This window comes from Sceloporus undulatus, chromosome 2, assembly GCF_019175285.1.
Source record: "Sceloporus undulatus isolate JIND9_A2432 ecotype Alabama chromosome 2, SceUnd_v1.1, whole genome shotgun sequence".
Taxonomy (NCBI): Eukaryota; Metazoa; Chordata; class Lepidosauria; order Squamata; family Phrynosomatidae; genus Sceloporus; species Sceloporus undulatus.
Window position 1 is genome coordinate 107,226,212 of NC_056523.1, and position 15,172 is coordinate 107,241,383.

The 15,172-nt window shown below is 36.9% G+C and overlaps 1 protein-coding gene across 1 annotated transcript in view; it reads left to right on the forward strand.

Moving 5' to 3' along the window:
• LOC121920758 overlaps positions 1–15,172 on the forward strand; it is a 100,931-nt gene that overhangs the window by 16,780 nt on the left and 68,979 nt on the right. The window contains exons 6-8 of the mRNA XM_042447934.1: positions 2,399–2,520; positions 7,528–7,740; positions 8,341–8,484. Coding sequence (XP_042303868.1) covers positions 2,399–2,520; positions 7,528–7,740; positions 8,341–8,484 — 479 coding nt within the window. The remainder of the gene's footprint in view (positions 1–2,398; positions 2,521–7,527; positions 7,741–8,340; positions 8,485–15,172) is intronic.

The following is a 15,172-nucleotide window of genomic DNA, read 5'->3' on the forward strand; positions in this document are numbered from 1 at the left end:
TAATTGCTTCTTTCAATCTCTTTATCAACAGGGATTTACCAGACATTTACTTCCTCATCAAGTTTTATTGGCCCAGATTCATCAGTTCTAGTTACTAGTAAACTTCTACCAGTGGCTCTGTTACCTCTTGACACTACTTCTACTTTGATATTTATAGTGGCAGATGTCAACAACTTTGCTCTGAACAGCAACACAATATCTATATCACTATTACCCTTATCATCCCAGATGAAGTCTGATATGTTGTCATTTCTTGTTGTACCAGGTGCACCTTCAACCCAGACTGCAACTATGGTATATATATATATATATATATCAGTGGTGGTTCAGAAACTGTTGATTAGTACTTAATCTTCTACAGAGACACAGAAAGGTGCAGTTCATGATCCTACAACCTCTTCTGAAGATGGCTTGGATTGTGAATCCTCCTCCCTGTCTCCCTTTTTCCTAGCACCATCACCAGACTTTGATATAATGGATACTAATTAATTGTCTCCTTTGAGGACATTCAGCTGTACACTGAGCAGTTCCTCAAAACTGACAAATCTACGACTATTGAAGTAAAAGCTCAACTTCATCAGTTTTGAATCCAGTCTTTCAGAGGGTGGACTCCAGTGTGGTACAGCCAGTCAGCCCTTTTGCCATTGTTAGCCTGCTTGGTGCACCAATCATGGAGTAAGCCCTCCTCCATGTCAACTACATCAAGGTTCATAGAGAGTCTGTATTGTATCTAACATGCTGTTTTTCTTTTCTAATATCCTTTGTAGAATACTGTTATAGTGGGGGCTTCTTGAACAAGAAGTAAACTTTATCCTAGTGAACAAGGGGGGACATGAAATCTACTATATGAAGTGATATTTCTGTTCCTCAAAAGCACTGACTGGGTAAATAATAGGCCCACATGGCCACATGTCAAAAGTCCTTATAGAAGAAATTTTCATTCTTCCTCCTTTAGCTTTCATATGACCATAAAAACACGCAGTCTATTTTGTCTTAAAAGTTATGTCAGACATTTACTTCCAGGAGACATACATGGCTTCTCTTGGTAGCATTTAGAATATGCGTAAAAAGGAGAAATGGAAAGGGACACAATATCAGAATATGCATTTTTACGTACAGAAGGATTTATGAGGGAGAGAGAAGGCTGGCCCAGTACCATCAGGGGCTAGCCTGAAGAAGAAGAGCCCTCCCTCCGGTCCATCTGCCTTGGTCCAGGCCTCAGAGGGAGAGAAGAATGCTGGACCTGATTCCCTCCCCCCCTCACCATTCCCTTCTCCTTTTGTGTCGTGTCTTTTAGATTGTAAGCCTGTGGGCAGGGAACTGTCTGTTATTCCCTCTATTGTAAACCGCTCGGATTCCCAGTGATTGGGCGGTATATAAATAAAACCTATTATTATTATTATTATGAATGGATATGTCAACATTAGGAGGAACCTCCTGACAGTAAGGGCTGTTCAACAGTGGAACAAACTCTCTCAGAGTGTAGCAGAGTGTCCTTCCTTAGAGGTCTTTAAACAGAGGCTGGATGGCCATCTATCAGGGATGCTTTGATTTAGATTTCCTGCATGGCAGGGTGTTGGACTGGATGGCCCTTGCGGTCTCTTCCAACTCTATGATTCTATGATCTATCTAAATATGGTTCTTTAAATGATCATGTATGAATTCATCAACCAACCATCTTCCTTCTTTCTGTCTTGCCTTGTATTGTCGTGTGACAGATGCAAAACTGAAGTGAATGGTTGGTGCACCTGAACATGTACACTGGGGTTGATGGCAGGGCTCCTACTAAAAAGCAACTCAGCTCTGAAATGTTCCATGTGCACAGATACAAAACTATATGTGTGAATTCACAGATGACCACCTGAAAAACCAGTTAAAGGTGATGAATCTATTCTTGTTTTGGCAAAATGTCCAAACTGTTTAAACCAACCTCAGACTATGGAACAAGCCAGATGTCACATCTTGGCTTGATCCAAAGTTTTTAACTGTAGTATGCATTTTAATTTAGACTGGTTTGATTGTTTAAGCTGAGAAAGAAATAATAACGGGGGCTACATTTATAGGCCAACTTATTCATGTCTTTTAAACATATGATTGAGCAAGGCCAATTTTAGGGTAGCTTGAATTCCTGTAAAGCTCCAGAATCTTTGAGTTGTGCATGGAGGTTTTCAATAAATAATCTTGTATACAAGAGGAGTGCTGTTTTTCACCAGGCTGAGCACATCTAGTATCTCTACATGTATTTCTGGGTTATTCCTTATAGCAGTTGGAAAACACTGGCCAAAACTGTGGTTTTTAAAGATTTTGTATAGCATTGTTAACATTAGCTGGTCTTAAGAATTTGGTTTGGGTTTTTAAAACATCTTTTACAGTTTTCCTTCCTCTTAACTGTTGACAGGGTGGTTAGACGAAACAGAAGATACAAACAATCTTCTTTTGACTGTGGAGTTGCTTTCAAAAAATACCTTTCTGTGACAGATTGTTCCCCTCTAAGAAAATGGATTTGCAAAAGAGAAGAAGGTAACTGATAGAATATAAGAAGCAGATGAAAGATATCACACTTGCTAGAAACTGATCATTTTGGGTGACGGGAATTTGGAGAGTTAAGCATGGTATGATAAACTTCTAATTCTTATGCTTTGTCTACTTATTATTTTCATTTTCATTTGGTAGAATAGTTTTCTATAGTGCTTCAGAGACATGTGAAACCGGTTTGACAAAAGATGATCATTGGATGAGTCTGTGCATCAAGAGGTTACAAGAGAATTCTCAAAGAAACTTTTCTGTTTCTTAAAACATACAGTTAAATTATACTTTACTGGTTTCAGTAAAGCTTACCCACAGATAAGCCTCAGACAGCCCAAAAAGTCTGCTGTTGGGCCACATTGGGTGCAGGGTGTGAACATGATGCATGTCCCAAACATGGCTGGAAGTCACCCTGGGCACAGATCTTTTCCAAAGAACTGACCCAAAACTGGCCTGAAATGGAGTGGAAAAATCTGCTCCTTTTTGGATGGCCAGTTGAAGACTGTGACGGTGGCAGCAGTAGCCCAAATTGGGGCCAAGTGCATGTGGCTGCTGCGGCCCCGACACAAATGGAGCCTGCGTGGACCTGGGGTGTCCCTTTTGGGCCATTTGTTTTGCCCCATAAATATACAGTCTTATTCAATTTATTTCTGGTTTCGGTGATAACTCTCTTACCTTTTTACACCCAAGATGCACTTAAGTCATAAATAAAAACCTAGCATTGAACAAGTAGCCTGCAATTAAAACAGATCCCAGAGACTATTTTTTTTAAAAAAAATATTGCTGAAATAAAACCATCTTCACTGTCTTCACCAAAATAGGTGCAGACTATTCCAATGTCTGAATGCCACAACTGAAAGTTGTCTTTCTTGTGCAGCATATCTCAGATGGCAAAGGGATACGGGAAAGCCTAGAGTAAAGCAAAGTTACTGGGCAAGTTCACATGATAAGAGGCAATTCTGATAGGACTCTATTCCCAAGGCATTTAAATCTGCAGGCCAATACAGTTTACAGAGTATATATTTTGCTCTCTGATGGGCACACTCTGGACTGATTGAGGAATCAAATAGGGTGAATCCATTACAGTCCAAGATGGAGGTGATTTCTTCAGGTTTTCCAATTTTTTACACTTAATTTGAGGTAAGCTTGGAGAGCTTGCCCACAATTATTGAGAAAATACAGAAAACATAAAAAGATAATGTGAATAGACAGACTAAAATGAACAACTTGCATTTTTCCTATTTTCAGTACAGGAAAGGAAATAATTTTTGCTGTCGTTCATTTTGTGGTCCAAAAATGGGTTTCCTGACAGTTGGGAAACCTGGTAAGGAAGGATAAAATAGATGTGAGAATTTTGTGCATTTTCACCCAGTATTTCACCCTAATCTCTTGTTTAGATTTCTGTAATGCGCTCTACATGGGGCTACCTTTGTACCAAGTTCAGAAGCTTCAATTAGTTCAAAATGCAGCAGCTAGATTGGTCACCGGAGCATCAAGGTTTGACCATATAACACCAATATTAAAATCTCTACACTGGCTGCCAATTTGCTTCCGGGCACAATACAAAGTGTTGGCTATTACCTTTAAAGCCCTAAATGGCTTGGGTTAATTGAGGGAACGCCTCTCCCTACACAATCTGCCTCACACTCTCAAAATATCTGGGAAGAAATGACTAGACTACATAACAACCAGGCTAGTGACCTCTTTCCACAGAGCATTTTCTACCATGGCCCCCAAGTTGTGGAATGATTTGCCAGAAGAGATCCATCTTATTACCACCCTAGATGCTTTCAAGAAAGCACTGAAGACAGATCTCTTCCGGCGAGCCTACCCACCAAACCTGCTGTAAAATATCTCACCTCTGTTAGTATTATATGTTTTTTACGGAGAGTTGACCAACTGTATTGTATTGATAGTAATGTATATTTTTTATGCTATGTATTTGATATGTTTTTATTTGATATGTTTTTATTATTGAAATTTGCTGACTGCTGTAATCCCGCCTTGATCCACAGGGAGAGGCGGGAAATAGAAATAAATTTTATTATTTTATTATTATTATCATTATTATTTTTCACTCCAGTTTTTTGAGAAATTATCTTGTGCGGATATAGACGTGTTCTGGGGGAAAATATTCTTATGCAACAACTACTTTTCTTTTTCCACTAATTTTGCATGAAAGCGTTTACACAATTTTGTGTAAACCCACAAACCTACATTTTTAAAATCCAAAATTAGTGGTGTTTGCACAAAATTGTGAGTTTTTTTTTAAAAAAATTCAAAATCCTGCCTGTGTGTTCCTTGAAAGAGTGGTGGGTTTTGTTTGTTTGTTTGTTTGCTTTTGCAAAAAGAAAGTGATTTTTGCACACAAAAATAATTTTATACCAAAAAACACTCATGTGCATTTCTGCAACTGGGATGTGCAAACACTCGGAGAGTTTATATCCTTATATCAATATCATATTTTAATGACTATACAATTAGTCCTTTACTACATTATGAGATCAATATCTTACAATTTAAGATAAGTAGCATATTAATCCATATCAGCTAAACAGTTCTGTGTTTTTCACTGGGCTTTTTCATGTCCTTCCTTATCTCATTTTTAATACTGGTTCAGTGCTCCTGAAGTTAAGGGTATTCTATAGTAAAATGAGGGAATTATCTAGGTTCATGCTTTCTTTAGCACATTTTTGAAGGTTTTATTTCCCATATTTTTCTGCAATGCTAGAAAGTTTATTTCATGGGCAAATAAACATAACCCTGTAAAACTATCTATTCTTCAGTCTTCAGATCCAAATTTGATCGCAAGTAATAATAATATATATTCCATCTATTTCCAAAAGTCACAGAGGGAACCTAGTCAGGTAACCAAAAATCAATGATAGGTTCTAACAAATTAAAGTCAATTAAGTTACTAATCATTTTTAAAAAATTAAAAAAGGAATTGTATAATTTAGAATGTAAATGTCATATTTTATTGTCAATAAAGAGATTTTTAAAAAGTTATTAATCATTTTAGAAGATTTCTGACAAAAAATGTAACTCAATAAATTGATTGACTTCACTTGGATTGTCAACAACAGCATAAATTCAGAATTAAGTTATTAATTGAATGAAAGACTATGCTAAAGAGCCAACAAATTTTATATTTCCTAGCTGGTTCTTAAATAAGTGCAATATCTTATATGGAATCTTCATTTTTCTTCATGATTAGAGCATGATAATTTAGTTAATTCCAATATTAATGGATAGGGACTTCTAATCTAGCCCTGATTAGGATGGATGGGATGAAATTTTGAAGCTCTCTTTCTTAGGCCTTTTGCTGGGATCCATGTGGAAATAAGTAAACTAAAGAAAGGGGAGGTTAAGGATATGAGATTAAAAGAGAGAAAAGGAAAGAAAAAGAAGGATTGGGGGGGGGGTGTTGGATGTGAATTGGGAGTTTCAGAAATCACACAGCTATTTCCTTCTCTCCCATGCTCATCAAGACAGATACTGGGTGCAGGGTGAGGAATGGTAAAGAAAATCACCAATGGCATTTTCCAGCTTAGTTTGGGTAAAGGTTCCAGTTCAGGAATCTGACTTAAATTTAAACAGCAAATAAATGTAAACATAACAGTTACATTTCATCAATTCCCAACATAAATCTAATTTAATTAGGTGTTAATAATCATATTAATAATTAACTAAACGCATCAACACTTTTCTAATAATTTTCCTACTATCCATCCTGCAGAACTATTAAAAAAAAAATACCACATGCTGTAATTTTCAAAAGTAATGCTCATTCTGACAAGGGAACAATGGAAGAATAGCCCAGTGCTTATTTACTTCCAAATGCAGACTAAATGCTGTGGAATGGGCGCAGCAAGTGTATTGCTGTCTCAGATAATAAATTGGAGTACTCTGCACTACCAGTTTTTTTGCAAATCCCAATTCCCTATTTTCTTTGTTTTCATGGTTTTTAGAACGTCCCACATATGGGACTGTGTGCACAAACCAAAACTTCAGAATTTTTCATATGTATGATGGTTCAGATAAACCATTCAAAGAATACTACTGCAGTGAGTTAAATCACTAAATGTTACATTCAAATCTAGTACTTCTAACTTAATGGATTTCAAATCTAATACTTCAAATTTAATATATAGTGTCAGATCATTTATTTTATTATTTAAAAATCTGTGCTGTAGAGTTGACCAACAGCCATCTTTATTTTGGAAATGAGCATTTCCTGCTGATTTTGTAAGTTTCCTGAAAGTTTAGGTCCTTATAGCATATCATTTTGGTCAGTTATCTGTTATCTTTTTTAAAGAAGTGATAGGCAGCTATTTAGCCCCTTCCTTGAAGAGCTTGGAGAAACTCTCCCCACCCCTGCAAGTATATATTTTATATATAATTTATTTTAATTCTTTGCACCCACATGCCCCCTAGAGAACACAGGGAATTTTCACCATGTTGTTGGGGCCTTCCTGAGCCATTTTAATCCCAAGAAATAAGACATTTCCTGTTTCAAAAATGGCCTCTCTTAGGCCTAAATTGGCCTGAAGGTGCCCACAACATAGTAGAAATACTCATTACGCTTTACAGGGCATTTTGGACCCACATTTTTTTTTTTACTTCAGGTGGCCTGTAGGCCCAGATTTTGCCGACACTTGTTTCTAAAGCTTAATTTAATAAATCATGCAATTTGTAAAATAGGTTTTTGGAAAAAAACAAACACACATTTTCTGCATATATACACATCCCAAAAAGATGAATCAACTTTTTAATCAGGGTCTGGGCCCTCAAAGCAGAATGCAGTCGTCTGCAGAGTGCTTGCATCCAACTACTGATTTTGTAGGTCATATATTAGTCGTCAGATTAACACCCTGATCTCCAATGAAAAAAAGGGATACAAATCAAGTAAATCATCATGTTACCATTATATGCACAATAATTAGGCTCATTAGTATTTTATGCATTTCCACTCAGTTGATGTACATTTATTTTAAACAGTTGTTGATCTCTTTACTGAGCATGTTGGAAGAGCCATCTACTTGCCAACTGGAAATCCTCCTAAATATGCTACTTTAGATAAAGCCAAAGAAGCCTGTTTAGTTTTACAAAAATGTACTGGAGTGGTAGAAGCAGCAAGTGATTTCATGTTGCATACTGGTATGGAGATATATAACACTAGGGACAAAAATGTGAAAACCTGGATCAAATCAGGTATGTGCTGGAAATTTATTCAATATTTTTATTTTGTTGTATGCTGAAATTTATATAATTTAACACAATGTGACATATACAGTACATTATTTTAATGGTAGCAGATTTGGGTGATTTGGTTGGCTGTCCCATTAGGTGTTGAAACAAAATGGGATCTCCCAGGAATAAAGCATTGGCTTCTTCATGCTGGGTGTGGCTTTGAAAAGTGGAGGCTATCCAACTAAGGGGAAGATATACATTTTGGAATTAATAGAATCTTATGAAAGCCTTGACTGGGATTACTCAAAGAAGCAAAGATAATAAAGAATGAAAGCGTAACAAATATTACATCTGAATATACCATCAACTTGTAATATAGCAGAATTTTCTTTTTCACAAAGATACTGAATGCTATTTAAGATTCATGCTGATATGATTCAAGCAAACTTGACAATTGTCATGTCTTAAAGTTAAATTTTTAGGAAAATGTTTTCCAAATTCATTTATTATACAGCATATTATGCCGATGTCTAGCATTCCAAATAGTTCTTGATAGTGTGTGAATTTATAGCTCATCTTGTGTTTTATGTAAATGTAGCCTTTTCATTTCTTCTTTTAAAGATTGTGCTTCTGGAAGATTTGGCAAAATGTGTGAGCATATATGTCGAACGTGTGATGACGATGTTTCATGCAATCCACATACAGGATTGTGTGGGGACAGTTTGTTCTGCAGCGTAAATGATACAACTTACACTTGTGAAAAAGGTGATCTGTAAACCTATATGTGTTGTCATCGCTTTTTATATTGTAGTGTTCATGTGACTATGAAAAATTTAACTGTGACAAAAGCTCTAGTATAAGACAAGGATGGGAATGTGTAGTGCTCCTGTTTATTGGACTAGAACTCCCATCAGTTTTTGCGTTAGAGACTATAACTCCCTGTTAACCTATGTTGTGGGACTATCAGAATTTTATAACTCCTAGGACTGCAAGTCTTAGCTTTCCAACACAATATGGGACTGATACTGCTTCAGTCTGCTTAGCAGATTACCTACACTGATGACTTGATACAGGCAGCTTGGTCTTACTGGTTCTTCAGAACCTCAGTAGATTTTAATACTGTTACCCACTGCATCCTTTGGACTACCTGGCTGGATTGGTCTCTGGAATCACTACATTGCAGTGGCTCCAATCCTTCCTGTAAGATTACACCCAGAAGATGGTGCTGGAGAATTATTGTTTGATACCATGTCCTTTTATGTGTGATATGTATAGAGCAGGGGGAGGCAACCTTTTTGAGCCGGGGGCTGGGTTGCTGTCCCTCAGACAACTGGGGGGCCAAAGCGCAGGGGGTGGAGCTTCCATCCCCGGGGGTGGGGCCGCGTGCCAGGGTGGAGCCTCCACCTTCTGGAGGTGGAGCTTCCACCCCTGGGGCAGAGCTTCCACCACCCAGGGGCCAGGCCACCTCCTCTTTGCCGGCCCCTGACGGGGCCCCAGGCCCTGTCAGAGGCCGGGAAAGAGCCAGCAGGGACCGCCAGGGCCTCCCCCTCTGTTGCCGGCCCATGACCAGAGGCCCGCTGCTGCCGCCAGAGCCCTCCTGGAGGCCCCAGCAACGGCAACTGGCCTCCCAGGGGCCCGCTGCCGCCGTCAGAGCCCTTCTGGAGGACCCCAGCGAAGGCAACGGGCCTCTGGGAGGCTCACTGCAGTCGCAGGAGCCCTGGGCGCCGCCATTTTGGGTGAAAAAATGGCGGCAAAATCTCTTGTGACCTTCCTTGAGGACTTTATTACATGGAGGAAGTTGGGAAATTCAAAGTTCAAATTGGCTTCTTCATGCTGGGTGTGGCTTTGAAGGGTGGAGGCTCTCCAACTAAGGGGAAGATATACATTTTTGAATTTGTATAACCACTCTTTTACCCATGTCGAACATGATGCCTTATAGTATAATTTGAGGTTTGGCAAAGCAAGCCTGCGTCTTGGAGATATTTCAGTTTTATTCTGGGTTTTTTTCTGTTCCAAATAAAATTAGTGATTTCTTTTTGCCACTCTCTAAATGGAGCATCATTTTTTTTATCATTGAAATGGTCAGAAACAAAACAAAAAAAAATTTCGACAAGACACTCACCTTAATTGTTGCCACTTTCCCTAGGAGAGATAGTTTTGAATTTCCCCATTTTTAAAACTCTTATTTTATAGTTCCCCACAACTTCTTATAATTATTGGCAAATAAATCAAAAATTTTATTAGTGACCCTTATACCCAAATATTTTACTTTTTTACTAGGTTATTAAACTCGTCTTCTTTGCCAATATATTAATCTCCCCCTGATTCAAATTTTTAGTTAATATTGCAGTTTTGTCATTATTGATTTTCAACTCTGATATTGATCCAAAATTTTTTAGCTCTCCCATTAATTCTTTAATGTCGTATATTGAATCACTAATTGAGAACATAAGGTTGTTAGCGAATGCTCTTGTCTTATGTTCAGTACCTTTGATCTTTATCCCTTTAATACTATGGTTACTCCTTATATTTTGCAACAAAACTTCCACAACGATTACAAATAAGAGTGGAGAGAGAGGGATGCCCCTGTCTTGTCCCTTTACATATCTTTATTGAATTTATCCTCTCTCCGTTAATATTTATTTGAGCACATTGCTCTGAGTAAATTGTTCTAACTCAATTAATGAATCAATTCCCCATTTCCATCTTCTCTAACACTTGAAATAATAATTTCCAAGCTACATTGCCAAACACCTTTTCAATATATATAAAAAAAATACAGCTAATTTTCTATCATTGTGAGCTTCATGAAATTCAATCAGGTCTAAAATGTGCCTGATGTTATCTTTGAGATATCTTTTGGGGATGAAGCCTTTCTGATCACTGTTTATAATAGATTGTCAGTATTTTTTTCAATTTTCCTTTTTTTGTTGGCTTTTATCAATTCTGAAGCGGATATAGGTTGATTCAGAAGAGCTCTTTGTTCATCATTTATTTGTGTTATTTCTGTATTGTTGAAATATTGCTGTATTTCTCTGTGTCCATTTCTTCCTGTTTGTACAGTTTAGCACAAAAGTTATGAAATGCTTTCCTGATTTTACTTTATTCTGTATACATGTTTTTACCTTTCACAATTTGCTTTGATATATTTCAAATTCTTTTCTATTTCTTCTGTTAGAGTTCTAGGTATTTGCTTTTGTAAAATTTTTATCTCTTTTTGTATCTTAACATTTTTAGGGTTCTTTTGTAATTCTTCTTCTTTTGTCCTTATTTCATCTGTAATATTTTGTATCTTTTCTTTCTGCTTCTTTTTCCATATATAGTTTTGTTGAATAAAAAAAATCCCGCATTACAGATTTTGAAGCTTCTCATGTCATTATTCTACTGGTGCCTTTCCCCAAATTTTCCTCAAAGTACCATTTTAGTGTTTAATTTGCTTTCTGCAAGATGTTTGGATTCTGTAATAATTTATCATTAAGGCACCAATTATATTTCTTACTTACTCTTATTAATTGTAAAGTAATAGGGTTGTGGTCAGAGAGAGATTTGGCTAAAATATCCATATTTGATATTTTAGTACACATTTATTTCTTAACTAAGAAGAAATCCAGTCTTGAGAAGGATTTGTGTATCTGAAAAGAAGGTAAAATCCTTGGCATTTCCGCACAGGTGCCTCCAAACATCTATTAACTTAAACTTTCCATAAATCTGAAACAAAAAAAAATCCTGAGGAAGTTTACCTTGGCTGTACTTTCTTCATTTTATAACTGTTCTATCCAATTTTGGGTCTAGGACCACATTCTAGTCGCCCATCATGATTATAGCCTGATGGTTCAATTCTTGCATAATATTAAATAATTTTACATAGTATTTTTCTCTCTTATTCTGTAGTCCATAAACTCCAACTATCAAGGTTTTTTCGTTCTCAGTCACGACTTCTACTCCTAAATATTGTCCATTTTCATCCTTAAAAATTTCTTTAGCTTGTATTGTCTAACATATATCACTACTCATTTTTTCCTTTTGAGAGAAAATGACACCAATTCAATTCCCAGCTTTCTATTCTTCAACAATCTTATATCTTTTTGTTTGATACATGTTTCCTGTAAACAAACTATATCATTATTAAGTTTTCCCAAGTAGCAATAATTTTTTAAATTTTCTGTGGTGAGTTTAATCCTTTTTTGTTCCATGAAAAAATATTTAAACCTAAATTATTACTTGCCTTGTTTACTTTATTCATATCTCCCCCTTCTTTTAACTCATTTATTAAAATTTACCTTTGTTTCTAAATCCAATAATTCTTCTTCATTTGTAAGTAGTAGATCTTTCTCCTCTTTCTCATTGTCTATGCTTTCATCCTCTCCTCCCTCATTTAGTTGAGCATTTTCTTCATCTTCTGTATCACTTGTTTCTATTTTATTATCTGTGTTCTGATGAGCTTGAATTCCATTTATGTTTCCTTCTTTTCTAGGTTTCTTATTTTTTATTTCTTTTCCATATTTTTTCCAGAATTCTTTAGCTCTCTGCACTGTAGTTGATTTGTACCATTTCCGGTTCCATTTTACAGATATTCCCTCCAGTTTTTTCCACCTATGATTTTATTTCTACTCAAGATACTTGTAAGGAATTTATAATCCCCTCTCTTTTTAAATAATTGTTCAGGCTGTCCTTATATATTTTAACTTCATTTCCATCTATAATCAGATTTTTTTTTTGTTGCTAGCTTTGAAATAGGATCTCATCTCTCATCTTTTTCCTCACAAAGGAAATGACAACATCTCTCAGTAGATTTTTCTCTGTTGCTATTTGCAATTTGATTCTGAAGGTCTTTTGCACCTCTTTTATAAATTCTAATTGTGGGATCTCTACATAGTCTGCTAGAGCTGGTACTAGATGTTCGTACAAATGCTTATATTTTATCTCTTTCAGACCTCTTATCTTCAGAGGGTTTTGTCTTTGTTTTAACTTTTCCAGAGCTTTCAAATCCAATTTCTTTTCTTGTTGCTGAACTATATTAGTTGCCTTAACTTCCAAAGATTGTGTTTTCTCTTCCAGTTTATTTATTCTGGTAATATCTTGGTTTATATCTTTTGTTACTTCTTCTAACGATTGTTTGATGCCTTTTAGTTCTGTTTTTAATTCTGACCTTATATCAGGTTTCAAATCCCATCTTAAAACTTTCATTTCTTGTTTAATTTTTCCCCCAGTTCTTTTCCATTCTTTTCCATTTCTGCTGTTAATCGTCTAATCTCTTCCATTATTGAGAACTGCTCTGATGAATTTTTTCTTTGAGATTAGGCTGCTGCCTTTATTGCTATTGTTGACCTACTACTCATTGTTGCCATTGTAAGGTTTTTATTTCAATACAGTTTTTCTTCTTTCAAATGTATATTTTAAATCAAACTATATTATTATACATCCAAATAACTGAATTATTCAGCATGTAGGAATCTCTTTGATCAGTTTAAACAAAGTTACTTCCTTTAGATTGTTTCAGTTTAAATCAAATTATATCTTCAAAATATTCTCTTCTTTTCTCTCTTTTTTATATTTTTTATCTCCAATGTCCAATTTCCTTAAATTGATAATTAACAAGATCAAATTAGCAGACCAATTATAGATTTGAAGTAAGTTGATAATATAACACAATGTTGTAATCCTCTTTCCTTCTCTGTTAGGCTTGTTGAGTTTTGCGTCTTTGAATTTATCTCAAGAGGCCCTTATTTATCCTTTAGTCTTTCTTCCTACTTTGTCTCCTCTTCTTCTTTCTTAATTGATTTGCTCCTTCTCTTCTTCACTTATGTGAAAAGAGAAAAGGGGGGGAGGAAGCCCCTAAACAAGAGCTTTTTTGACAGAGCTCCATCAGACATTCTCCTCGTGCCTCCGTTCACCAACCAGAAGTCCCCAGATATAATTTTTTCTGAGTTGGTATGATTTGCAGTAGTCACCCATTAGTTACATTGCATCTTTATTAATGTATTGCGATCTATGTGGGGCCACTCTTGAAGAGCATCACTTGGTGCAAAATGTAGCAGCTAGGTGATAACTGGTCCACAATATTGGTATCTTATTACTCTAGTACTAATGGACCTCTTCTGGTTGGCTCAAGCTGTTTTAGTAAAGTCTTAAACAGCTTGGGACTGGCTATCTCATGGTTATCCTGTTTTGTTATGAATTTGTCTGGATATTAACATCTTCAAGAGGCACCATCTTGAGAATAACATGACCTGCAAGGCCCACTTGATAGGGACATGAAAGAGGGCTGTCTCTTGTGCTGGTCTGAGATTAGGGAACACACTTCCTTCAGATTTGTAATCAGTTCTTGCTGCTTTCAGAAAAGATGCGAGAACTAGCAATGTTCTGAGTTTAATTATTTATTCAACAAGGAATAAGCATTAAACAGATCAAATGGCCAGTTTGAAGCAATGTATTATCTTTATGGAAAGAATATTGAAGTGCTGGCAGGGAAAAAAATGAGAAAGGGGTTCTCCAGTGTCCAATTCCTCCTCAACCTCTTTCAAGTTTTTTCCCCTCCTAGTCCTCAGCTGAGGGAATTATTTGTTACCACATGGGCGAACAAGTAATTTAATCATTTTGTTCTTGCTGATGAATCTCAGAGGTTCAGCAGTGGGAAGAAAGTCTCCAGTGGCAAGGCAAGGAGATGGCATAGAGCCCTCCTTCCGACCACCATCTTGAGGGGGAAGAGAGGCCTGGCCTGAAGACAAAGAGCCCTCCTTCCAAACACCATCTTGAGGGGGAGAGAGGCCTGGCCTGAAGACAAAGAGCCCTCCTTCCAACCACCATCTTGAGGGGGAGAGCGGCCTGTTATGTTTTATTTTGACTTTGGATATTGTATTGTACTTCCTGTTGTACACCACTTTGATCTAATTTGGAAAAATGGTATATAAATAAACATCATTATTATTATTATTGTTGTTGTTGTTGTTGTTGTTGTCTCTTGGCTCCGTCCTCCTGTCCTCATGCAATTTTGAATGGGGAGAGGTGAATGAGACTTCCTAGCCTGGCTTCCTTCCTCATGTTGTGCAGGGGATAGGCAGGGGTAGACAAGAGAAGATTGTGGATCTCAATAGTATTCCACAGTCCAATCTTGGCTTCTGCCATACCCACCCTCAGCATAATATTGGAAGGGTGGGGGGGCGGATGTTGGGCAAGTAATGGGGAAGTTATAGCCTCACACTCTGTGTTCTGAAAGCTGGTTCAAGATGATTCCAGTATCATCTTCATGCACTGGCTCTTGGAACACAGGCTGTAATGATCATCTTGAAGGACTGCTACCCCCACCCTCCCACCTTGAAGTAGCAGGAAAAAGGTGAACCTGGGCTGAAGGGAAGTAGTCTTCAAGTCTATTTGAGGATGTTGAAAAACTGGAACGTGTCCAAAGGAGGGCGACTAAAATGGTGAAAGGTCTGGAAACCATGCCCTATGAGGA